The sequence below is a fragment of the Melospiza melodia genome, chromosome 2 (genome assembly GCF_035770615.1).
Source record: "Melospiza melodia melodia isolate bMelMel2 chromosome 2, bMelMel2.pri, whole genome shotgun sequence".
In the NCBI taxonomy this organism is placed as follows: Eukaryota; Metazoa; Chordata; class Aves; order Passeriformes; family Passerellidae; genus Melospiza; species Melospiza melodia.
Genome location: NC_086195.1, coordinates 57909933 through 57936783, shown reverse-complemented (window position 1 = coordinate 57936783; position 26851 = coordinate 57909933). Strand labels below are relative to the sequence as shown.

Here is a 26851-nt window from a genome sequence, read left to right as displayed (position 1 = left end):
ATCAAGTCTACTTTCCTCAGAAGGTATCAAGAACAGCACCATGAAATCAGGAAGTTCCATTCTTCACATTAAAATAATTGGGACTATCAAGAAAACTCAAGACTTGATGAATAAATTGACCTTTCTGGAGTTATACCAGAGATTCTTTTGGATTTGCACATCTTAATTAAACCAACATTTAATTAACTATTGAACACTGATTTTATGCCTAACACAGCTGTTATGGACTAGTCTCATCTCATACCAATTCAAGGCAGGAAAAGGAAGTAATTTTACATTAGCACATAAATGCGCTGTGTACATCCTTATCACCAGATATTGAAACAAGAAAGAAAGCGAGCCTGCATAAAACATAAATAATGAATTATGGTAAACATGAGAAATTAGAACAATGCAGACACAGTACTGAAAGAGATACTAAGTTTTATGTATTGTCCTTTAAACCAATGCATAACTTTTGAAGATTAGAAAACATCTTGCACCTTTGAATGATCTGATGCTGCACTTGAATTTCTTCTATAGAAATGTCCACTCTACTAGAGTCATCTGCTCTCACCCCTACTGCAAAATAAAATAGAAATAACTGTCCAAACATGCAAAATCAGGCAGAAGAATGAATCTCCTGCTTCTGTCTACGTGTGTAGCACCTGTTGCAGAAAATGAAATTAATACATCTACACCCTGCAAACATCTCCATCCACCTGTTTCTTTCCACTAATTTCCATTGACTTATGGCAGAAAAAAATTCCCCACAGATTTCTCATGTTTTCTTAGTCTGGGTACTTGAAATAATGGAGGATAGATCACATACAGCCTTGGTGTTCTGTGCAGCCACAGTGGGGATAAGAGACACAGCACAGCATTGAGAGCAGTGCCAAGGTCAGTCCCAAACTTGCTGAGCTAGCAGGCTTCCAGGCCACATAATTGGTGTGCTGCAAAGGGTTTTCAAATGCAAAACTTCCTGCTTCATATCCTTAGCTTGCCTGTTGTGGGAGATTGCTAGGGAGCATCTCCACTGGAAAAAAAAATTGTCCCACTCTTTGTTGTCAAGGGAAGATATACTGTCCATCTCTCAAGTCAAGCATCTAAGGAATCAGAGAAGTGAAACATCTTCCTGTTGTTCAAGTAGAGCCTTAAAAATTCCACATTTCTTTTCAGCCTCCTGACCAAAGATAAGAGGGGCAGACTCCAGTGCTTTGGGCATCCAGAAGCGAGAGGAGTTAGGCTTCGTCTGGACATTCCTGCCCCTTTCCTCTCATGAAACACGTGTCAGTTCATCCGGTCCTCTGAGCCACTTCCTCCTCACTTTTCAGTCAGCTGCTCTCAGAGCACTTTTGCAAGCAAGGCCAGTCTTCCTTGCACAATCTGGAGTTGTGCTCAAGGGGAACCTTGCTGGGATGCAGGCTACAACATAACCACAGCATGTCACAAAATAAAACACCTAGGCATTTTGACCTGCTCTAGAGCCTGGACAGGTGAACATTTTAATGCTGATTTCAAAAGAGCCACAACATTTCACCCCAGCAGGAGCTGTGAGCCTTTGCTGTGTGTCAGTGACCCTGAACTGGCTCCAAGAAAGCTGACAGGCTTGGATTGCGCTGGGTGGACTCTTTCATTCCCACCAGGTAGCACAGAGTTGCACACAGAGGTTTCTGTGCCCTGGCTGTGTGCGGTGCTGTGCTGACTTCCCTGCACAGCTTCTGTGTCTGGAGCCAGCTCAAAGGCAGCCCAGAGAGCTCTGCTCTGTCAGCATCTGCACAGCACAGATCTGGCCTCAGAAGCTGTTAGGACAGGACTCCCAGAAATGATGGGAAGTGGAATTTCAGACTAGGCTGCAGGGAGGCCTTTAGTACTTTTATTACCTACAATCAACCTCAGCAGTACTTTGAAACCTGAGTAATATTTTATTTACCTACACATGTGTATAAAGGGTTCCCAACAGCTCTGAATTCAAAGTCAGGTCCCCTGGTTTCAGTCTTGTTATTTAATGTAAGCTTCCCTGAACAGAGAAGGACTCTGGGAATGTGGGCTTCACCTCAGCCTTACCTACCCTCCAGTAGGAGTTGTGTAAAAGAAAATTTATTCTCATCAGGACTTTCAGGTGCGTGGGTGTTTCTAGGAATAAGCAACACTCAACCACAGAACAACCAGGAAGAGGCTTTATAAGCATATTGTGCCACTTTGCTGCCACAAAGGTCATAAATTATATCTTCATAGCCAGCCTGCTGCATGATGCCATTCTCCTAGGGGACTTGCCATGTGGTGGGATCCGTGAGCTAAGAAATGACCGCTGCACTCTGGCCTTCACAGCATGGTGAACACAAAAGCTCAGATTACAGAGTCTGCAATTGCAAACATTCAGGCAACCAAATCTGAGGCTGACTGTCAATCATGTTCCAGGTAGACTGGATGAACTCGGTTAGAGTCAAGAAATGGAGTAGCTGGAGGTACATCAAAGTGCATCAGTTAAGTAGATAGAGAAGTTTTGCATCTGCCTGCACAAAAGAAAGATGCTATGAATACTTTCATTTTCTCTTTCACATACCTCCATATGCAAAATTAAAGTATTTGTTACAGAATATGCAAATAAAACTACTGAAATTCTTTTCCCGTCATTGTAACAAGATCTTGGTTCTAAGACAGGTCATCAAAAGGTAGGAAATTCACTGACAAGTGTGACAGACACTGCAATCTCTGAAACAATTAAATTGGTTTTAATGCCCTATATCTTGAACAAGGTTTTTGCATACTGTAATCCAGCCTCAATTCTACCTTCTTGCCAAATTTCTGGACAAAACAATTGTTGGGGTGAGCACTTTGTGTCTGAAACAGATCTGTCAGTACACAGAGAATCATGATCCTTTCCCAGAACCATTTCCAGCTTCAGAGATTTACTAATTTATTTGCAGACCATCAAGCTATCTGAATCTTTAGGATTCTCAGCTGACATAGAAAGAGACAGCAGGGAAAATTCTCACATGAAGAAAGTCATGGAACCTTCATGAGAAGTCAACAAAACCAGGCCAGCTTAAGTTTGTACTAGATGAGGTTCCAGCACTCTGATAATCACGTCATCATTGGAAACTCAGTTCCTGGAGCAAATTTTATTTCTGTCTGCATTTGGTTAAAAGTTAAAAACCAGCATTACCGTTCTTGCACTTCTTGTTGAATTCGTTATTAACATGGAATATGCTCTCAGCAAGGACTTTAAGCTGAGTAAAACCACTTCAAACAGAGCAGATCACAGAGACTGCCAAATAATATCTGATGACATTTACGATAATTAACATGAAATGGCACTGCAATAACCCACACTGAAAACCACAGGCAGAGCCCAGATGTGTGCTTTTAGAACTCAGAAGACAGGGAAAGTTCAGTCTCCAGGTATGTTGTTGAACAAATGACACTCGAGTTTCTCTTCTGCTGTGTGGAAATGGGCACTTACTCAAAACATATCTTTAGTTGCACTTGTTGGCAATGTCTTCATCCTCAACTGTGTGTCAGGCTTCAGCTATCCAAGCCTCTCCACTTTTCTTCCTTTACATTAAATGCACACTGTTTCTAATTAATGCAGCCAGCAAATCTTAACAACTTTCATTCCTCTACATGCACTATTTCTTGTCTAGGTCATCCTCTGTCCCACTCTCTCCTTTCTCAGATCAGATGTGGCAATCTGGTAAAGCCCCCACTGACTGGAAAAACAGAAACATACTCCCATCTTTTAAAAAGGAAAATAATGAAGACTCAGGGACACTACAGGCTCAGTCTCATCCTCTGTGCCTGACAAGATCATGGAGCAGGTCTGCCTGGAAATTATACCAAGGCACATGAAAAGTAAGGAAGTGATTTGCAACAGCCAGCATGGCTTCACTGGCAGATCTGAGGGCCTTCCATGGTGGGTGAGGGCATTGGTGGATGAAGAAAGAGTAACCGATGTAATCCTCCTGGCCTTGTACAAGCAAAGCACATGACACTGTCCCACACAGCATCCCCATCTCTGAAGTGCAGAGGCCCAGCCCACACCACAGTGGAGAGGGATTTGGCTGGATGGTCACACTCAGTGCAGCCCCTGGCTCAATATCCCGGTGGAAACCAGCGTTGAGTGCCATTCCTCAGGGGCTGGGGCTGGGACAGAGGCAGTTTAACACTTTTGTTGGCTACATAGGCAGTGGGACTGAGCTCACCCTCAGTGAGTTTGCCCACAACACCAAGCTGTGAGGTGCAGTCAGCATGCTGGAGGGAAGGGATGCCATCCAGAGGGACCTGGACAGGCCTGAGGGCTGGGCCTGCACAGGCCTCATGAAGTTCAACAAGGCCAAGCACCTGGACCAGGGCAATCCCAAGCACAAACACAGGCTGGGTGGAGAATCAATCAATAGCAGGTCTGAGGAGAAAGACTTGGGGGTGTTGGGAGATGAGAAGCAACATCCTCTTGCAGCCCAGAAAGTCAAACATATCCTTTTGCACACCACCAGGATGTGCTTGGCTTTCTGGGCTGCATCCAAAGTGGTGTAGCCCGCAGGGCAAGCAAGGTGATTCTCCCCCTCTGCCCTGCTCTGGTGAGACCCCACCTGGAGTCCTGGACCTAGATCTGGGGCCCACTACATAGGAAGAATATGAACCTGATGGACAGAACCCAGAGAAGGGCCACCAAGATGATCAGAGGGCTGGAACACCTGGACTATAAAGGCAGACTGAGGAGAGTTGGGGTTGTTCAGCCTGGAGAAGAGAAGGCTCCAGGGAGACTTTAGAGCAGCCTTCCTAATGGCAACCTGCTAGAGAGCTGGAGAGGGACCTTACCGACCTTACAGGGGCATGTAGTAACAGGACAAGGGGGAATGGCTTTAAACTGAAAGAGGGTAGGTTTAGGTTAGATATGAGGAAGAGATTCTGTTCTGTGAGGGTAGTGAGACACTCACCAGGTTGCCCAGGGAAGCTGTGGATGCCCCATCCCTCAAAGTGTCATGGCCTGGCTGTTTGGGACTTTGAGCAACTTGATCTAGGGAAAGATGTCCCTGCCTATGACAGGAGGGTTGGAAATAGATGATCTTTAGGGTCCCTTCCAACCCAAATAAATCTAGGTTCCTATGAATTCTATGTCATGGGATCCTGGCTCTCAATATATAACTTGAAGAAAATCAATGCTTGTGGTAAACTTGTTTTCTGTCATGACCTTCTACAGACTACGCATATCTCACTTCCCAAATTCTGCTGCCCTCAATGAGAAAGCTGCTTCCAAAGAATCTTAATGACATCTTAAATTGTTCTTCTCTACCTAAAGTATATAGCTGTCTCATTTCTGGTTCTGAATGAATTTCTATAGTAAAGATCTTCCATGATGATAACTTAAAGTTGGACTTTTTTTATTTAGAAGAGAGTTTGCTCTCTTCCAAAATCTCCTCTATCCTGTTGCATCTCTTATTTTTTTGCTTTATGCAAATCCAGTACACTGCAAGTCTGCACATTTCCTATGTCTTAATATCCTCCCGTCTTTGCATCAGATTTGAGCACCACTTCTTTTACATTTGAGGCCTGACACTGCTTACATTTTGCCTATTTATCTCTCCAGTCTTATTATCTTTACTTACATAAACATATCTTCCTCTCCATGCCCTCATCTAAAACAAAGCGATAGTATCTGTTCACATGCATTACTAATTCCACAGTCAATGGTAAATACTCAGAAAATAAACCAGTGTTACTGTGAATAGCACACTGAAAACCTCAGAACAGTCAAGAGGAGTGTCAAAATCCTATATTGAATGTTAAAAATCAAGTGGATAAAAATATACAGAACACCCTCCCACAAGAAGCAGTAGTCAATGAGATGTTCCTGGGACAGAGATCATCCATCTAAATTTGTGTTTTGCATTATTTTCTTTATAGGATCATTATCAGTCTTTCTTTTACTTCTTTAAATAAGACTTTAATTCACATTCCTCTGTTCCAGTGAACATCTATGCAGACCATTTTGGAACACCAGTCTGATCAAACAAAACTAGAACACCAGACTGCATTCATCAGAACAGTTTAAACACAGTGTGCAGTTCAAGTGCCTGAGCAGTTCATTTCCTGCCAACTCTTATCTGTTTTCTGTCTTTTCCTCTTATGTCTCTGTCCTCATTGCTAATTATTCTGACTTGGAGCTTTAATAGCTGAGGCCTTTTCTCTACCACTGACCACAGAACTGTGCTGGGGAAATGCTGTGGCTTAGGAAAGGAGAGGGACCCTGGAGTTTAAAATTATTGTATCAGTGAGGAAGTGGAGAAACGGATACAATATTATTTTAAAACAACCCACACAAGAGTATTCTGAAAAAAAAACCAACTCCAAACATATTTTTCAGTGAAAGATGTGGGCGACATTCAATTTCTGGTGACAAGTATTTAACACAGACTTTTCATTCTGAAACAGTGTCACCCTTCCTCTCTCAACAAGAGTCTCTTCTTCATTCTGATTGCAAGAGTAAGTATTACCTGTCCTTATCCACGATACTTGTTTTTTCCATTTTTTAAATTCATAAACAAGGAAAAGAGAAAAACAGTTTAAGACAAAGCTAAATGAAATTCATCACGTCTCTTTAAAATGCTGATTTAACCTCATATTTTTGAGGTAGCTTTTCCTCAAAGGGCACCCCAGTTTCTTATTCAAAGACAGTATTTTCCCGTGGAAATTTTCAATAAAATTAGTGTTGTCAGTAGCAGAGTGAGCCACAGGATTTTGCAGCTCTTAATTCACCCTGTACAGAACTAACATAATGCACACATGTGCTTTACCTAAATCATTCTCATCTACGCAAAACTCCTGTCTGTCCTATTTGTGTTCCCACACTGCTCAGCATCTTCCCCATGGTACCAACATTTATGCTGCTTTATGCATCCCATTTTTTGTACTCTCACCACACTCACAGTCTGGCTCTTCTCTTCTTCATGAAGCATCTCCATTTTTGCTGGTGCAAAAGTTATAGCATTTGGTGAAAAAAAGGTAAAAGGAAGGAACCTTATTAAACTTTGTAAACAAGTCTCTGTGCACAAAGAGTGCTGCATTTCTTTACAGCTTCTAGTACCCATCAAATTTCACCAAATGTCACCTGGTGAAATTTCAGCATACAAACTTCTCCACTGCTGCTCAATGGATAGCTCATCCTCTGGGATAACACATTTAAGCAGTGGGGGGCAATGGCCAAGCAACTTCACCTGGCAAAAGGAGTGAGAATGTGTGAAGGAAACAGCCCTGCAGACACCGAGATCAGAAAAGGAGGGGCAGGAGGTATCTCAGGTGCTGGAGCAGCAATTCCCCTGCAGTCCCTGGTGCAGAGATCTACCTGCAGCCCATGGAGCAGCCCCACGCTGGAGCAGGTGGATTTCTGAGAGGAGGCTGTGACCCCATGGGAAGCCCCCACTAGATTAAGGGCACATAATAGTGAATTGTTTTTTGTGTTTGTTTTCCAGACAAAAATGTAATTTCAGCTGTGCCAAAAAAAATTGCTCAATATTTCAGCTTTTGTACAAATTTTTGCCCCCTTCAAATTAGATCGGTTTCTAAACAAAACCATCATTTAAATGTGAAGTATCAGTGTTTCATTTTGGAAATATTTACTGCTTCCTTGTTTCAAACCTCCAGAATGAGACATTCTGCAGTTTTCCTGAAAACTGTCCCATACTCACAGTATTTTTTCAGATTCTGCAAAAAATTAGTTTTGGATTTGTAATATTTTAACTGGCAAGGGTGGATATGCAGTAAGAGTACACTTACAACTTATTTAGGAGTTCACAAGGTCTGAAACTTAAAAGTTCACATGAGACTGTGTATATATATGGGAAGTGTAGAATTCCATGTGCTAAGTGGGTACCTAAGAGAGAATTTTCTTGGAGGTTGTGCCAAAGATGTGATAAACAACTAGCAGAAGTAAAAGCAGTGAGAAACATGAAGTCTCTGTCTAGTTTCCCAAGACTAAGATTTCCTTTTTGATATTAAACTCAGCATTGAATAATCTCCTCTGGTTTTACTCTCTGAACTCTGCTGCAGCGTTTATCTTCAGTCATCAGCCTCCTGAGGAGAGCCAATGAACGGAAGCCAGAATTGCTCAGCCTGTTTCCTCAGTGTTTGCCTGGGTTCTCAGCACAGGAAGAAGCTCTGAAAAGTCAGAAGGAGGAACCTCTCCAGCTTTGAGGAGCCAGTCAGCCCAGAGCATGCACAGCTGAAGGAGAGGCATGGGAAAGGGGAAGAGGAAACGCTGACACTGGCTGCTGAGGATGTATTGGCAGGCAAGAAATGCTGCCCTGACCCCAGTTAAGTTGGTGGAGGGATGGATGGAGTGAGGGAGCTGCCTGAGCCATGAAAGCAGGAACCAACATGAAGATTGCTGGGAAGACCGTGTATGTTTTTGTGCTGCTCACCATCACCATGGTCATGAGATTAACAGGTGAGTCTAACTGGACCAATTGGCCATTGGGATGTAAGAATGGGAAATGTGCAAAGCTCCTTTCTTTATAAAAGCTATAAATAGTTATATGTCTTTAATTAAGTGCTAAAAATTGTAATGCACAGTTAAGATAGGCTTTCCCAATACCCACTCCTGCTCATCTTTTCTTAGTGGTCACAAGGCTACCAGGTATTTCCCTGTGACTTCTATGTAGGCAACTATGTAGTGACCCTTAGCTGGGAGCATACAATTTGTCACAAATAGCCTTTTTACTAAGACCTCCAAATCACATCATCTGAGAAAATGAGTCTTTCAACACCCTAAAAATATGCCTGGGAAAGTGTTTGGGAACTTGAAGCTTTTGGACATGTAGTTTCTGCTGAAGAGAGGCTGCAGGCACTTTGAAATAGGGCAGGGATCTCTTGGACCTTTCAGAGAAGTAGAAAGTCTGATGTGCTGATAGAGGGGAGGAGCTTCTGGAATTTCATTCTAAGGTGCATGGCCAGTATCAAGATGGGAAAGGCTTTTGTACTAAGGGCAATGGCAGTCCAAATTTTCTGTCTTTCAGTGTATTTACTTCATTTTAATACAGTTTAACTACAGCAGTTAATGTTTCTCACATACTGCTCATTTGCATTTTCAGAGCTTATGTTTTTCCAGACACCATAAAGCAATCCAGGGATTTGATGATGGGGCTAAGGATTTGAGGAACAGTTCCAGAAACTTAAACTGTTTCTGTACAGGAGGAGGAAGACAGATATGCCTGTGAGATCCAAATTCAACTTTGGACATCTCTGTATAATATGTAACATGCATGTGTCCATTCCTATTTTGGACAGATAGAACTAAACTACATGGACATTGGTCAGAAAATAAAAATATCTCCTTTGTGGTATTTTAAAGCAAAACAGATGCAGTCATTGTTAGCAGTGATGGAACACCCATCTATAATGTCTGGTGTGATGAGGAGGGATTCTAAATAGTTACCCCAGTGCTACCCACTGGAAAAAATTTAAATACTTCATGAACATTATTAACATTATTTGGATCATTAACCTCCCAAGAGGCACACTGGTGGTAAAAGATCTGTCCCTATTCTCTAGGTAAGAACTGTCTCAAAAGAATACTGAGGAACCTGCTCAAGTTCATGCAGATCAATTATGGTAGCATCGAAGACAATCTACATTTTTGAAGACAGTTGCTCAAAAAGTAAAGGAGTGTGAATACATCACAGAATATTGAAGAAAAAGTGGGGAGACAAATAGAAATCCTACTAGCAAAAATTATTTTAAAAAATTCACTTTGCTGGAAATATTTTTAAAAAGTCCAATGCCAAAAAGTGGAGAGTTTTCACGCTAAGGTGTTTGGATTTTAACTTATTGGTGTCTTAGTTAACCAATTATATTGCCCTTCAAAGAATATAAAAAAGATGTTCTATTGAAATTAATTTCACACCTGAAACCTCTTTCCTCAAACTGCTCCCAATAAAAAGCAGCCTACATTTGATGGGAAGTTTTTAGCTAGCACTGCTCCTTAACTTGTTTCCTTCAGTATGAGGGTGGCTCTTCCGAGTAAGATTTAACAGCAAGGGTTTTTTCCTTCAGAGATCACAGGCTAAATGTGTCAAGCTGATGTAATATGCATTTTCTGTCCAGATAATTTTAGTCTTCAGTGTTGCATGAAGCTCAGAAGGAACTATGTCCCCCCTTCTGAAGACTAGAGCAAGCTACTCTGAAAGAAATGAAGTCATGGAAAATTTGTTGTATGTAACCAGACTTTATCTCCATTAACATTTTCCTTAACATTTCCTCAGCGTGTTTTTTTGGGTGACTGGGTTAGTTTTTACCACAGAAGATGGAGCAGCTCAGACAAAAGGATGAGGTTGCTTCCTAATTGTCATACCTAGATCTGCCCTCAGGTAGAGTTGGATAATAAACTACTGAAGTTGTTGGGGCATGATCTCTACTAAAAATCCTTTTGTGACAATCTTCAGTAGCAGCAGTGAAAAAGATTCAACATTAAAATATGTTTGGTAATGCTCTGAAGGTTTCTCTACTTAGCTAAGCACACACAACACCTCAAATGGTTGTGTATACTCCAAGGGAGAGTGGTAAGGACAGGCAAGGGCTTCCATGAGAAGTCCATGCAATAAATCTCTTTTGTTTTTGAAATAACATTTGCAGCATTTGACTGGGTATGTACTGCCTCTGTAGTTTATCCTGTGACAATGGATATGTGCAAGAGCTTTACAGGAAGTTGCAAGATATCCATTATCAGTAAAGAGATGTAATTCCCTGTGGTTGTTCAGTTTTATCAATAGTGAAAAATTGAAGTCAGTGACATTGTGCTGGAATAATAGACTATGAGGTGAATGAAAGTAAAGTTAATTTACAGAGCAACCTAGCTACAGTTCAAGTTTGCCTGCATATATAACTTCCTTGAATGCTACTGCTTTCATTTTGTTTCTTTCCTTAATAAAACCAGTACATTCTTTTTCACTAGTGTACCAGTATTTTATTGCCTTTTGACTATCTCTGCCCTAGTATGTTTCACTGCATCTGTCTCTGTTGACTTCTATTCTAGTTTATGATGGAATCTTGCTCCAGATACAAAAAATCATAGCCAAAAAATCTATTATGGTAAACTTACATTTGTCTTCATTTCACTATTTCCTTGCTGCTTCTTTGGGACAGTGTGCAGGAATTATTCTGACTTCTTTTACTCTAAAAGCATCTGAACACAAGCAGACTGTTTTTCTCATCCAAATTCTTTAGAAAGAATTCTGTACCATTAAATAAAGCAAACATTTTCATAGAACACATCTAAACTGCCATAGCCCAATCTTCAAAACACATCCTTATGATACCAACATTTTATTTTGCTGTGGTCCAAACACAGAGTGTGTTTTTGCCTCAACTTGTGTGCTGTCAAAACCATGGAAAGAAGGAAGTTCAGTCTTCTAAACTGATCACATACTTCATTACTTACAAAGCAAGCAGATTTTCTTTAACTGTGAATGCACTTCTAGAGGTAGGTGCTACTTAAAACTCACAGCTGATATATTTTGTAGTTAGAGGTGCAATCATTCTTAAGAAAAAAGCATAGAGGATTTTCTTATGCTGCCTTGTCTTGGTGTTGAATAAGAGTGCTGGGATGAAAACTGCAATACTAAAGGTAAGCACTAAACAAGGTATGACTGTGCTTTAACCATATAAAAGTGAGGTCAGAAGTATGTTTTCATAGTATTTTGTTATCTGCTCTCTGCAAAGTATGAAAAAGAAGGCACACAACCTACAGTTTGCAGAAAATGATCTGTTTTTGTTTAGAATAGTAGGAAAATGCTGCTTAAGCATAAGTGAAGAGTACTTGGTTTATTTTTCTTCTCATGTGGCCGAGAGTAAAAGGCCAAGTTCAGCACATAGAACAAAATATAAAACAATCTGTATCTGTTTCTATACTGAGAACTGGAATCACTTTGTCACACGTGGTGTCACAGTGCTACTCTGAAAGCAATACTACCCAAGGCACTTTGACATCAGGTGCAAATCCCTTTTGCCCTCATCCATTCCAGCTCACATTCTGCAAGAAGAAAGATTTACTTACTTTGCACAGTTCAGAAGTAGCAAAGTTCAAAGTTTACTGCCAGACTGATATACTGTGTGACAGCTTATTAAGCTCAGTGATGATTTATTATCAGCTGAGGATATAACAGTGTTTGTTCTCTTCATTTAAGAAGTGTACCTATCCTTTTTTTTTCCTACAGTCATAATATATTGAGACATAACCTATTTACATGGGGATAAATCACTGAATTGCTGGATCAAATTGCAGGCATTTTATTAGAAAACACTCTTCACAAACAATTTGAGCACCAAAACAAGTACCCATTTTATTGAAAAGCTGGTTTAAATACTGATTAAGGCATGGTTCTGTATTCAACTTTCCAGTCAAAATTTGTTGGACTACCTATTTTTTATTATTAAGACATTTTTAGCGGCTGAATTTCAGCACATATCTAACATTCTACTTATCAAGGTCAACTGATTTTTCTTGTGTGACAGATCAACTATTTTTACTAATAACACTGTGTTCTTCCTGCTTTCAACAAATTTCCTCGCATGCTGCTGATACAGCCAATGCCTCTGTAAAAACTTAAATAAAAACTTAAATGGAATTTCGGTAAAAATCAGCTGCTGAGAAACATTATCAGCAAGCTATCTTAAAACTGGCGCCACAATTTAATTACCTTTTCTTTCTCTCCTTAACCCAGTTCTTTATCCATCCCTTGGACAATTGTAGTCCCTGTAGTTGTCCTTTATTCTTTCAGCTTAATTTTTTTTTCAAGGGGACACTATATCAAACACATCTCTACCTAAGTGAGCTTTAGCATCTTTTCATTGCCTTCAAAATTAGCTGTCTTGAAAGACTGCTTGAAAAGATACTAGAGAAAGCGTAAGAAAAATAGAAAAATTACACGCTAGGAACTGGCAACTGGGATGTTCCACCTTGAGAAGGAAGACTGAAACCTTGAGATCACAATTGACTGCTATCAGTGTCCTCAGCCCTCTGCAACATATAAAGTCATGTTGAAGTTGGCAATCTTAAAAAATCCAGCCATTCTAGGAGCACTTCATATTGTAAAACCAAAGGCAAAGAGCATGAGATTACTATCTCAGTTTGCATGAAACAGCAAGAAAAAGTGATAATACTTAATACTTTTCTTGGTGGCAAGAAAAGTACTGCAAGTGGCATGGTAGTGGTCACAGAAAATAAATGTGTTAAAAGAAGAACAAAATAAAAATTTTGAGTATGAGGAAAAAAGGAAATTTGAAGATAAAGGAAATTCCTATCTAGAATGAAAGGAAAATAAATCATCTTTTCAAGGAATAATGATAACTATGGGTAAAAGAGTGTGAGTGTGAAACTAGCAATAAAGGTATAACTCTGTTTTAATATGTCCTGTTAAAGATACATCCGTGCTCAAAAATCTGTGATCTAGGTTTCAGGAAACAGAGGCTTATGAACTTAGGTCAGTTATTTGATGTCTTTCTATAATGAAATTTAAAGTCATCTAACTACTTGCTTCTCACCCGAAACACAGGAGAGGTTTTTAGCCCACACTCCATCCTGTGCTGTTGTGACTGTGTTTTCAAAGTCACAAAGCAACACTATATAAGAATCTGTCAGTACATCAGCAATTCCTACCCTAGTACAAAGCACTTCTCTTTATCTTTCATTTCATTCCAGACAAGCCTTGCTGGGTGTCACAGGAACTCTGTGGCAGTAGAAGGGGAAAACAGATGCACAACACAGACTTGTATCTGAACTCTTCCAAGCATCCAGTGCTGCCTTTTTGCTTACAACTTGCTGTGACTCATATACTACATTCATTCCAAGATACAGTTAGTCATTGGCTGTGGTATGATCATTGTTTCAGTTCATTATATCTCTGAGTTTAATACCTACAGAGGGTGTAGGGGGATGATGTATCAAAATGCTCTGGTAAATTATTACTGTAAGAACTAAAGAATCAAGAGGATGTCTGAGAAATATGTCTGAGAAAGTAAAGTAGTCTCTTTAAAATGCAAAAAACTCTTTAACAGTTAAATTTTGCAAGAGACTGTCATGGAAATTGAGGTAATAAAAATGTCTACTGTGGTTTAAAACCTGCTATGAAGAATAACAGAGGCTGGAAATCTTTCATGTTTGAAAGTAGCACTTTCAACCTGCATAGCTGTCTCTGATTTTGCAGTGATTCCCCTCAGAAGTTTAGTGGCTTTACAGTCAAATGATCCTGTTTATAAAACCTTTGTTATTTTAGTGTGAGAAAGTCTCTGAGAAATAGGAGAAATGACAAAATCAGTGATACTGAAAATAAGCTGGTGCAACTAGTTATTCATGAGAGCTTTCAAACACACTGCAAAAACCACACTGAAAATAACAGAGCAAATTTTTTCCCCCAGTCTTGTCAAATTATAGTAACCTTACAATGACAACAATAACCAGCACATTTTTGAAACACAAATGTGAACTCCTCAACCAAGTTTATTTTTTCCATAAAAGTGGAATCTGTCAGTGCATTGGAATGTGCACTCAGTGCACTGCAATACAGCTTGAGAACCTTCTCAGACATGGCTTGAAGTCTTCTGCAAGTCAAGGAGAGACAATGAGATGGCATAATTGGATTTCAGAGGCTGCAGTCAAACTGGAGAACCTCAGTCTAAAGGCCTGCTACTATCAGATGAGTCTCCAAGGTGAAACCTGGTCACAATGGATTTGCATTCACAACCAAAATAAAATGGTTCAGTCTGGTGCTGTTCAGAACTCTCAGCACCTGACTCCTCTGTTTTCCACATCAGTGTGACAGACAGTACATACTTCTGGTTTCCTGAGCTTTGCTCTTTCTGTCTAACAGAAAAAACAATTGCTGTTCTCCAGTCAACTCAGTTGTGAAGAACATAACTGAAAATGAGATGTTATTTACAATAAATATGCAATCCTTTATTTCATATCTCTTGTGTGCAATGAAATAACAGTGCTGACATTTAATTACCATCCCATAGTTAGCACTGCACCAAGATGAGCTTGATAGCTCAGACCTTCAAATCTCTTGTTTTCTGCAGGCCCACAGAAGTTGAGGCCTTGCTGCACTAATTATCCCCTTTTTCAGCCACAGCAAGCTGTCAGTTCAGTTCAGCTGTAAGATGAGATTTCACCTCAAGAGCTGTAGCTGTGCAAAGTGCTGGTCTGAGCTTTTGAGCAGACAAATGCTAATGTGGATGTCATAAATCTGCCTTAATGCATTGGTCACAAACCAATTGGTTATCACAGAGGAAACAGCAGCAAATTACTTTTAGCCATTTTGCAGCATGAAAAGACCATTCCAGAAGACAGTGGTGTGGTAAGAGGTCTGAATTAAAATACTTGCAGCACTGAACATTTTCTCTTAACAGAAGTGGAATACTGTGCTGTTTTTTAGCAGGGAGAGAACTCATTTTCTTCATAGTGGTTTCTATGGAGCTAGATTGGTGCTGGAAACTGTGTTGACATTACAGAGATGTTTTGAGCAGTGCTTACACAGAGCCAAGGCCTTTTCTGATTCTCACACCACCACTGAGTGGACAGTGGTCCAGAAGAGCTGGGAGGGAACACAGCCAGGACGGCTGACCCCAGCTGGCCATAGGGATATTCCAGACCATGTGGCATCATGCTCAGCATATAAAACTGGGGGAAGAACAAAGAAGGGATGCTTGGAGCTATGATGTTTGTCTTCCCAAGTCACCATTATGCATGATACAGTCCTGCTTTCCTGTAAATGGCTGAACACCTACCTGCCCTTGAGATGTCTTGTTTTTCTTGTGTGCATAGCTTTTGCTTTACCTATTAACCTCTGAGTTTTCTCACCTTTCTGATTCTCTCCCCATCCCACTGTAGGGGGAGTCTATGAGAGTGAGCTCGTGGCTGTGTGGGGCTTTGTTGCCAGCTGGGATAAAACCACAAAAAACACTTCTGTTTGTTTAGTTCTCCTGTAGAGGAGACATACACCCTCTAGGTTTAGTGAAATTCCCAGAGGAAAGGGGAGATTGCACCTTCCCTCAGAGGTCCTGAGTACATATCCAAGAGCACAGGCTGGGGCAGGCAGCATAAGGAGGACAAAGGAAGCAGATCAGGAGACCTTGGCAAAGGGCTTGATTGTAGCAGGCCCACAAGAAGTCATGGAAGTGAGGGAAAAGGAGTCCAGGTGTGATCTTGTAAAAAATGTGCAACCTGACAAGTCAGCAAAAAGGTGTGGAGTAGAAAAGAGGACTGAGGGAAAGAACCTGTTCTTTAGGGACAGAGGGACCAAAGGAGATTTATTTTCATGTCTTTACTTTCATAAGTAAAGCCAGCAATTCTGTGTCCCCTGCAGACCTGTCGCTTTATGATGTATTGATTTATATTCTAATAAAATATACTTTTAGATACTTTATGGTTTTTGGTATGCTGATTAGAAAGAGAAAGTAGAATATGTCCAACTTCAGTCCAATGAGAGGTCCTACCAACATCTTCAAAGAGGAGGAAATGCTAAGGCTGACCAGGAAGGATGGGATAGGGATGGGAATAACTTCTATTTAAGGAACTGCCTTTGTGCTTGAGGATCCCATAGCTATTTACACATTAACTTCTGAGAATATACATTTTGGATTGCTTCTGAATAAAGCTAATTCTGTGGTAAGATCTAGCAAGTTTTGACATTTCCTGGGATAATATCTTAGTTTGAAATAGAAGGTTCATCAGAAACTTCCATGAAAATAGATGACATTATTCTTCATGGTTTGGAAGCTCCCCAACAAGTATTACCCAGGTCCAGTCCTATTTTGCTTGTGAGTCACTTCAAAGTCACTTCAGAAACACAAATTAACCAAACCTTTAAGGATTTTTGGCAGACACATTGTTTTGTAAAAGAAATCAAAAGATCATGTTTCTAGCAGCATGTACCCAAAAAAAAGCAAATCAAGGAAGAAAATTCACAATTAATATTTACACTAATGCTGCTTACTTGCACTCTAGCAATAAAAGAGGGCAGTAAAGTGAAAGCAGTTTAACCTTTTATATTATAAGACCTCTTTGAAAAAGTATGAAGCTGTGTGGCTAGGAAAAGCAAGATGATTTTTTAGTAATTGATGTGTCATCTGGGGAAATTCTTGTCATACTTAAAGTCTTCTGAATCAATAACAAGATACAGGGAATTTCATAAGCCTTCTACAAATTTTCTGTAAACCTAAAATTGTATTTAAATTGATTCAGCAGATTCTAAGCTTTCTGATGTGGTTTCTTATTTGAAGTGAATGGTACCTGATTCATTCAGAGGAGAATATGACAAAAGGCATAGCAAAAAGCACCACTTTCACTGCCTCTTTCTTTACAGCCTTGAAGCTTGAAAACCCATCGTGTTGGGGAACTTTTACATTGCAATGAGCTGCTTAGGAGATGCTGAGTTGAAAGACAAGTAAATTTCTGCTGCTTTAATATGTAAATGGAAGTCTACCCAGTTCACTATGCACAACACTGTCATTCTTGCTCAACATTTGCAAACATTATCCAAAAAACCCCCAGCTCCAACACAGGGGCGGTTTGGGTGCTCAGGTTTGCTTAGTCATTTTCAGATGAGGGCAGCCATACTCTGCATGACTTGGAGCTCTGAGGCTCTCAGCAATGTTAAAGCAGGAGAGGAAACACTTTGCTGTCCAACTCTCAGAGGCACTCCTTGAACTCATCCAGAAACTATCACGGGACAAAAGACTTCTTTCAGTTCCGCTCCTGGTAAAATCATCCGAGTTTAAAACACACACCTCACGTTTTCTTGGAATGCCATTTAGGAGAAAAATACTTGTCATTTAAAAACACCTCCAGAGTAACAATGTGTCACAGAACATTCTTAACGGCTGAATTGTCTTCATCCAAAGGATACTTAATGCTCAGAATGAAAAGGCAAAAGCATTTGAAGGAATATGTAAGTTGAAATGCAGTGAAGTGTGCTCATTTTGCAAGTCAGAAATAATTTCCCCAGAAAACAGTCAAACAAAACCAAAAGTAGTTGAGCTGGAATGGTTCATTCACTTAGATTCAAGAAGATAATTAGATTTCAGACAATATTAATAAGTTAAAACCAACAGTAGTTTTCTCAAAGAGGCCAATAGTAATGATTTGACTAATTGCTTAAAGTTGATGCTCATTAAGACCACTTCCTATAGCATTGTGAATGTTTAAGAACTGGACTTCACAGCGGGCTGGACAGCAGAAATAATATAATTCTGAATCTGGGTAAGTAGTAGCAAAACCCAACAAAGTCAGGTCTTGTACCACGGAGGAGGATTGAAAGGGTTTCATTAATTCATGCAAAAATTGAATCTTATAATTCTTTGCATGTTCCAGATGTACTTTCAATTACTGCTTTAGTGTGTTTGCTGGTAAGCTTTGGGGAGGGGGTTAACAGTTTTGGAATAATGTGGGAAAAAATTATTTGTCAGTACCAATCAGATTGGTTAACTTGAGCTGTCTGTCCAGATTAATACAGGTTTTGAAAGTAGTGCTCTGGTTTTCTCCTCACACATGGCTTTCAGATTAAAGCCGTTACTCAGCCAAAGGAAAGAGCAACTCATTTTCCACTACTGACAGAGAACTGAGAGATCAGTGGTTTACTGTCCCAAAGTTTAATGGCTGCCAACTAAAAGAGGAAATAAGTGATAAAGAGAGGTTTGTTTGGACTACAGCTGTGGGTATTATTCCTATAAACCCAATAATTGTGAAGTTTCATTCACAAACATTGTGAAATCTAGGGATTGCTTGCTTTTAACTTCAGCAGAAGCCAGAGGACACAAAAGTCCCATTCCCTCAGCTACTCTTCACACTGGATTACAACCTGCTCTCAGACTTCTTTTCTCTCAGTGTCACAAGCACCTCACAAAAGAGGCTGCCTGTGTACATGTAGGCAACGCTAATGCACATATAAGAAAACCCTGTGCCATGAGGCAAAATCCTTCCTTCCCTCCCACACAAAGCTCCACCAGCGTTATGTGCACCTGTGTAATGCCTGAAAGGTGTAGACAAGGCCAAATCCCACTGTATGGGATTTCACATGAATGCAAGAAGTAAAAGTTGTTTATTTTGTTGGCAGCAACAGTTAAGAGAAAAGCCACTGTCGTGTGGCCAGATGCAAGAGAGACCTTCCTGTATTTCAGGCCCCGTGAGCAGCCCACTGGAGGATTTGCTCACACAAGCACAGCCTTTGGATGCGGAACCACTGAAGACAATGGGCAGGAGTAGGGTCCTGCTCCAGTATCCAGTCTTATCCACTAAGATGATCCTCAGTGGGAAATTTGTATTGCAGGGGTTGGCTGTGACAGGCCACTGGATCCATAATCCACGGCTGTAGGAAGAGATGACAGACAACGTGCAGATGAGCACAGCCATGGCCTCACACTTGTTTGTAGCACTGCAGACATTTCCCTGTGAAGTCCAGATCGCAACTCCTGGGCTCCCTCTCACACATTCTCTTTTTTTTCTCCTCAGGGCACAATTCCTCAGCCTTAGTGATGACTGTAGGTAACAGCTCAGTTCTCAACTGCTCTTTCAAAGGAAGTATAACTCTGCTTAAATGGACAATAACCCCCAAGGCTGGAGGCCTGTGCACCTTGGTATACAGGGCTGATAAGAACAAGACACACAGAACAACCTGCAGTGACAACATAAACTTGATATTCAGAGCAGATCTGCCCCCTGACCTTGAGATACGGCAAGCGGGACTAGCCCAGGAGGGAAATTACAGCTGTGATGTGGCATCAGCAGAAGGGAATTTCCACACAAGGTACCACCTGACCGTGCAGGGTAAGGAATGTGCAAAAGTGGAGCTGGTTTTTTATTAGACTAATGAAGGTAGGGTTAGATTAGATATTAGGAAGCTATTTAGTATTGTGAGGATAGTGCCACTGGAACACTGATTGTCCAGAGAAGCTGTCGGCATCCCAGTGTTAAAGGCCAGGCTGAGTGAGACTTGAAGCAACCCAGTCCTGTGGAAGTTGTCCCTTTGCATGGCAAGGTGGTTGGAACTAGAGGATCTTCAAAGTTCTTCCAACCTAAGCCATTCTGTCATTCTTGTTGGGAAAAATCATGCATTTCATTGGGTGCATCTCTTTTCTCTTTATTTCCCATAACTCCTCTCCCTTCTGCTGCTCCTTTTTCCACTGTCCAGTTAGAAATGACAGGCGCAAAGGAATTTCCCATGTACACACAGAGGATATGAATGGCTGTGATGAGGCTCAGCTGGACGGGGGAGAGTTGGGCAGAAGGGAAAAGAGAGCTGTTCTTCATCTCGTGTGTGTTTGGCCTATGTTGTGGGTGGGATGGGATGGGGTGGGATGGGATGGGATGGGATGGGATGGGGTGGGATGGGATGGGATGGGATGGGGTGGGATGGGATGGGATGGGGTGGGATGGGATGGGGTAGGATGGGCTGACAGCCCAGCCTTATTCTCCTCTTTTCACTGGGTTCAGTTCAGGTTCATTTTGGGCAGAGGACAAGACCAGCCCAGCCCGGCTGTGCCAAACTAACTGCATGCCTGTCCCCTTGCTGGTGCTTTGCAGCCCCCCCGAGGCTGAGCCTGTCCTGTGACGAGCAGGGCAGCCCCGTGTGCGAGGCAGCGGCGGGGAAGCCGCCGGCTCAGCTCTCCTGGGCCCCAGAGGGCAGCTCCACTGCAGAGGAGAGGTGCCACGACAACGGGACAGTGACTGTTCTCAGCAAGTTCACAGCATGTAGCACCAGTGTCACCAGTGTGACCACCTGCATGGTGTCCCACCCAGCTGGGAACTGGAGCCAGTCCATAGCCTGCTGTCCCTCAGGTGAGCTTCCCTTTGTATGCTCCATGTTCAAACCCCTGTCCAGCTTTCTCATCTCTTGTTCTTTCTAGGAAGGAAAATCTCTGAAATATACAGAAATCTTTAGTCAAGTCCTATAGAGACAAGTGTATCATCCCTGACTGCCTTTGTCCAGAAACATCACTGGCTTCTTTGTGTTCTGGACATTATTTCCTAATGCTTTCTTCCCTAAGAGGGATGTATATAAGTATGGTAGTATCCTTGTGGTAGTGGAAATGCTTATGGAAACAGGGAGAAAGCAGTCATTAACTTTGTATTCAAATAATCACTTGGAATGAGAATATTAGGATTATTTTTTTTTTGGATGCAAACTTTAATATCATGGTAAGAGAGAAGGAGAGCCAAGTCTCAAGTTGCTGGCAGAAAAAATTACATTCCTTCATTCCAAATTGTGAATGTCTGATAACATATGACCCTTGGGTTCTGGTTTTTTGTTTTCTTGTTGCTTTTGAGAATATTTATGACTACTGAGAAATGATGAGTCCTTGAGAGGAACTCAGATGTGGCTTAGTGAAAATATATTATGAGTGGCCATTGTGACACTAGTGGAATCTAGTTTTGCCTGTGACAGAGACTCCATTTGTACTTCTCAGCAAAGTTTCATTACTATGTTCCTTTCTGCTGAAGGACATTCTATTTGTTTTACAAGCATGCTGAAAATGCATGTATGTTCTAAAGCAACTTTAATCTTCTACTGAAATAATACAGAAACTGAGCAGAAGATATAACTGAGACTGTCTCTTTATATTTAGAGAAAATCGTCACCAACGTTTTCCTGTATGCCTGCATCATTACTTGTGTTCTGATCACTATCACCTTGCTGGCTGTGATTTACTATTTCAAGCTCCATGGTGATAGGTATGTACTTATGCTAAGGTGCTAAGTCTAGTGCTAGAAGAAATTTTAAAATACTCTTTGTGTCTTGAAATCACATGATTCTGTCAGTCTGTGCTGCTGTGATTAACCAAATTAACTACATCAAATATTTCTGTACTGAAGACACTGTGCACTGTGCATTGCACACATCTTCACAGAATGATTCCCTGTGTAAAATATAAATGGGAAGAAGTTGGGCAAGGACCCTGATTGCATTGCCTCCTAAAGGGGAACACTTCTTTCTGATAGGAATCTGTGAGAGTAAATCTTCTTCAGATACTGTCATAGTCTGCCAGTATATTTCTTGGTTAGATCAGGGCACTGGTTCTGCTGACTAATAAGTTCCACTAAATGCCAGAGGACTGAACAATGCCAGCCTGCCATATGAGCAGAAGGGACAGCAGGCCTATCTTTATTTACTAAAAAATTCGTTGAGTGAAGCTGGGCTCTGGTCCCTTTAGGATTTCCTATGGAAAGGAAAAAAAAAAAAAAAACGAAGAAAAGAAAGTAGTTCTGAGGAATACCTACAGAAATAATTTGTGGAGTGGAAGGATGAATTAGCACCTCTACTGAAAACCTCAGCTAGGTTCCTTATTTGCCTGTTACAAACTGTTTTTCTCTCAGGCCTCTTCCTTCAGAGGTAAAGAATTAGGTCAATACCATTTCACTAACTGCAAATTGTATATCCTTACAGAGGGGTTTGATTCTAATCTGCTTCCAATTTATGTATAAGCACCCGCAAACATAAGAAAAAACTTCTTAAGAAAAGTAGGGTGCTATAATTTCAGGATCAAATGTCAAGGAGAGAGAGACATGAGAAGGTTTTACTCTTGAAGACAAGAAAAAGAAATGTTTCATAAGCTTTTGATCAAAGAAACCAAGCTGTGATCCAGCTAAACATATTTTAATACCTTTCTTTTTCACAGACCATGCCACAGAACCAAACCTCCTGAAATTGCTCCCATACATTCCCAACAGGTAAGGAGAATTATGGAAATTAGACCATCACCAAATCATGGTGATTCTGGTAGCCCTGGAAACATGATCAGTGAAAGAAAAACATTAGATTTTTACTCTCAGCTTTCAGCAAGTACTAGGGCGTCTGATATATTTACTCTTAGCTCTTTATAGGACAAAATGAAGTTATTATCTTCACCATAACTTTGACTTGGAGCAAACACTAGAGGTGTGTTCCAACAGCAAACACTCAGCTAAAGCCCTCCTTTAACAAGGAGACAGTCCCCCCATATTTCCCTTGTCATATCACATACCCTGACCACAACTGCTCTCCAAATAGTAGTCAGGAAGGGAGACAATAGCATGGGTTGGGAGACATTAAGAAAACTGTTATTGAACAAGAAGATTAAGCAATAAGATTAACAGACACCAAAATCAAAAGAATATCCCTTTTGGTGTCCAGAATGATAATTGTGTGAATTTTGAAGGCCACTCTTTATCTTGCATGGTCAATCCACAATTAAACCAAAAATCATACTCAAGAACATGGAAGGAGAGCTGAGCTGCAAACTGGGAGATATTTTTGGATATCCTATGTTGTTAGAAGCTTCCTGTGTAACTGAGAAATTCACTTGTAAGCTGTCTCTGTTCGCTGCTGCCAAATCCAAATAACAGCATCTCTACACAGACAAGATGTGTTACAATTATATTGTATCTGTGCACCTACAGTATACACTAGACTCAAATTCTGCCATCAACTTAAAAAGATGCTTCAGTTCCTAAAGAGACTTAGTCAATTCTAGTTATTAGTATTCCTGCTGTTCTGCTGCCCTCCCTCCCAGCTGCTGCTAACAGACACAGCAGCATTAATGTAAAATAATGGTTTAAGTACCAGCGTTCTTGCTGTCATGTCGCGTGACTTTGATTGGCATGTCTGTAGACTGAAATGCAGACTGATTAGGAATGAATCAAGGTCAAGACTATAGCCTATCATTTGCTCTTTCTAGAGAATCAGACCCTAATAAAAATTTTTTTCAGGCCAAAAAAAGGGAGTGGAAGGGAAAATAAAGCAGGCAAGTGAAACAATACCTCAGTTTCACACTCCAAATCTTTGATAGAAACAGCAATCCACATTCCTTGGTAGAAAAAGAAATGGAGGGGGTTTTTTTTTCCTGTAGCTGAAGAGGAGTAAATATGAGAGCACTATTTCCCAGTTATTTTCTTCAGTCCAGATGAAAGATTTGCAGAGCCTTGCCAAGCTAAATTCCTCCTTGTATTCACAGTTTTTGGTTTTGTTTTGCTAGGATGACACAATGGAAGTAGAACCTTATACTACTTATGTGCAGAAGGAAAATGTAATCTACAACTCAATGTCTGATCTGACAGTGGGGCAGGATCTTCCTCAAGACTTGTGTCCAGGAACATGAATGATTCAACAACATCAGAAAAGGAAAGAGATTCTTTATGGAAGACTGGTTATAGAAAGAAACCTGGAGGATTTCTTCAGATTTTGGGGCAGCACAGATCACTAGGTCTGTTCGAACACCTCTGCTTGCTGATGAGTCCATAATTCATTTTTTTCTCCCTGTTTTGCTTTCTTCCTTGGGAAAATGTGTTGTTCCTTGGGAATATATGACTGACCACACACCATAGTTTTTCCTGGAAAAGAAGTTGTGACCAGACTTCCTTTTGCTGTTGTTGCCTAGTTCTGTCAGTCACTTGTAGTTGTTACTTTGATGTGCATGACACTATGATGTACACATTTGGGAGACCAGAGGAGTGTTCTGTCTGAACTGAAACAAAACACTCTTCCACCAACAGCCACTTTTTTCTAATACATATGTTAATAACACATGATCTGATGACCTACTGATCATCACTGAATACCTCAAACACCAGAAAATAATGGTAGGGAAGACAGATCTGAAAATGGAAATAAGGGGTAAATTTAGAAGGTCATCCACTAAGAAGGAGACTGCACTAGCATGACTAATTCGCTTGTTAGGTTCATATCCAGTATTTCATGCCATTATGGAGTGTCATCCATAAGAATCTGGACAAGGTTGATAAGTAGGCCAATGGGAATCTCATGAGGTTTAACAAGACCAAGTGCAAGGTGCTGCACCTGGGCTGGGACATGAACAGATTGAGAGCAGCCCTGCTGAGAAGGACTTGGTGTGGATGAGAGGCTGGCCATGACCCAGCAGAGTGCACTTGCATCCCAGAAAACCAAACGTGTTCTGGGCAGCATGGCCAGCAGGGGAAGGAAGGGATTCTGCGCCTCTTCTCTGCTCTTGTGAGACCCCACCTGTGGTGCTGCATCAGCTCTGGGGTCCCCTGCACAAGCAGGACATGGACCTGCTGAAGCAGATCCAAAAGAGGCCATCAAGATGATTAGAGGGATGGAACACCTCTCCTGTGTTTCCTCCTCTCTCAGTGAGGAAAGGCTGAGAGAGCTGGGATTGTTCAGCCTGGAAAAGAGAAGGCTTTGGGGTGACCGAATTGTGGCCTTCCAGTACCCGAAGAGAACCTGCAAGAAAGACAGAAATGGACTTTTACAAGAGCATGAAGTGACAGGGTAGTGGGGAATGGATTCAGAATGAAAGAGAGTAGGTTTAGATAAAATATAAGAAGGAAATTCTTTTCTTTGAGGGTGGTGAGACATTGGAGTAGGTTGACAGAGAAGCTGTGGATGCCCCACCCATTGAAGTGTTCAAGAACAGGTTGGATGGAGCTCTGAGCAACCTGGTGTAGTGAAAGGTGACCCTGCCAGTGCCAGGGGCGTGCACCTTGATGTTTTTTAAGGTCCCTTCCAACCCAAACCACTCTATGACTTTGTGATTTCCACTAAATATGTTCATTCTGTGTTTCAGATCACTAGAATGATTATTTTTCTATAAGATTCCATGAAGATATGGCATTCCTCTCTTTCTTAAGAGTATAAGCATTAAAATACTGTAAAATAACCAAAACCAAAGTAAATATTTCACAAAACAAAACAAATACATATATATCTTCTACAAAGGTGCAATAATGTACAAAAAATATAAAATGCTTGCTAGTTGTAGTAATATTTATTTTTATTACCAAAAATGAAGTTTTGTTTCATTTGTATGTCTAGATATTTTACTGATATTCTTTTCAATGTACTTTCAAGTTCACTTTTTTGTATGCAAATTAGCTTACGTAACTTATTGCGTCTCATTTGGAGGTTACTTATTCTCACCTTCACAAAATATTCCTTGGAAATAAGTAAAATAAATTGTCCCCTATATAGTAGCAGTTGTCAATTTTTTTTTGATTGATGCCTTTCTAGTAAAAGTATGAACTGATTTTACAGTAAGAATAAAGAAACATGTTTATAAGCCTCTGTTGACTACCTCTTATTTCAGTATTTTAAAAGACTGACTGGGTACTGAGGCTGATTGCATCAGAAGAACTGGATTTTTCCTTTAGATTAAGAAATATCTTTTGACACACATTGTTAGAGCTGTCTTTTGAGCTAAGCTTCCAAGGACTATGACACAGTGCTTGGAAAACAGACTTCTAAGCTAATTACAGTTCCTAAATGTATTACTCATGTAAACTGATACAGTTGGTTATTTACTCTCACTCTAGCAGCTATCAAACAGCCACTCTTGCCAGGTGCTTTTTGCCAGCAAGTATTGCTTTTCTCCATTTTTGCATGTCATTTTAGAGTGGAAGGGATCAAAGCTGAGTATCAAGCAGCTACAAGCAACTTTTAAAGGAACTTCGGTTTCCAGCAACTGACCAAGGAAGAAAGCCAGCCAACACAGGCATAATCCTCTGAAATTCCTCACTTAAAATAGGTGTTATACTGACCAGCGATCTGTTTTTCCCACTCAAAACCAGAGTGACATCACGTCTTAAGACTGTTTTTCTGTGGACTGGAAAGTGTTTTACATTGTTCAGTGTTCACAAATGGGGTTCATCAGCTCTTGAAGGTAGATTGTTGCCAGTTTATAAGCAATATATATTCACTGAAGTGTATTACCTGCAAACCTGCTGTCTAGCTGTAGGGTTTTATCATCTTTCACAGGCCTATTACACTGGACTAAATCACATAAGTTCCACACCTGAACATTGCTAAGTTGCTAATTGGTTGATTATTTTCTTTGTCCTTTACTTTGTTCCACATTCAGACCTGCTATGGGCAGA

General features: G+C 40.7%; 1 protein-coding gene across 1 annotated transcript; it reads left to right on the top strand.

The window, feature by feature from the left end:
- Nucleotides 1-8156: 8156 nt before the first annotated feature.
- On the top strand, nucleotides 8157-25730 carry LOC134414140 (cell surface glycoprotein CD200 receptor 1-A-like). The gene is made up of 6 exons (XM_063148303.1): nucleotides 8157-8425; nucleotides 19478-19792; nucleotides 20549-20803; nucleotides 21592-21697; nucleotides 22642-22693; nucleotides 23977-25730. The coding sequence occupies exons 1-6, from the start codon at nucleotides 8338-8340 to the stop codon at nucleotides 24097-24099; spliced, it is 939 nt and encodes a 312-aa protein (XP_063004373.1). The 5' UTR covers nucleotides 8157-8337; the 3' UTR covers nucleotides 24100-25730.
- The last annotated feature ends 1121 nt before the right edge of the window (nucleotides 25731-26851 follow it).

What these genes read in the sequence shown, in the direction of transcription:
- LOC134414140 (XM_063148303.1), top strand. Translation starts at nt 8,338, where the DNA reads ATGAAAGCAGGAACCAACATGAAGATTGCTGGGAAGACCGTGTATGTT. An exon ending in GTACCACCTGACCGTGCAGG is followed by an intron (nt 19,793 to 20,548) that starts GTAAGGAATGTG and finishes GGTGCTTTGCAG; the next exon opens with CCCCCCCGAGGCTGAGCCTG. An exon ending in CATAGCCTGCTGTCCCTCAG is followed by an intron (nt 20,804 to 21,591) that starts GTGAGCTTCCCT and finishes CTTTATATTTAG; the next exon opens with AGAAAATCGTCACCAACGTT.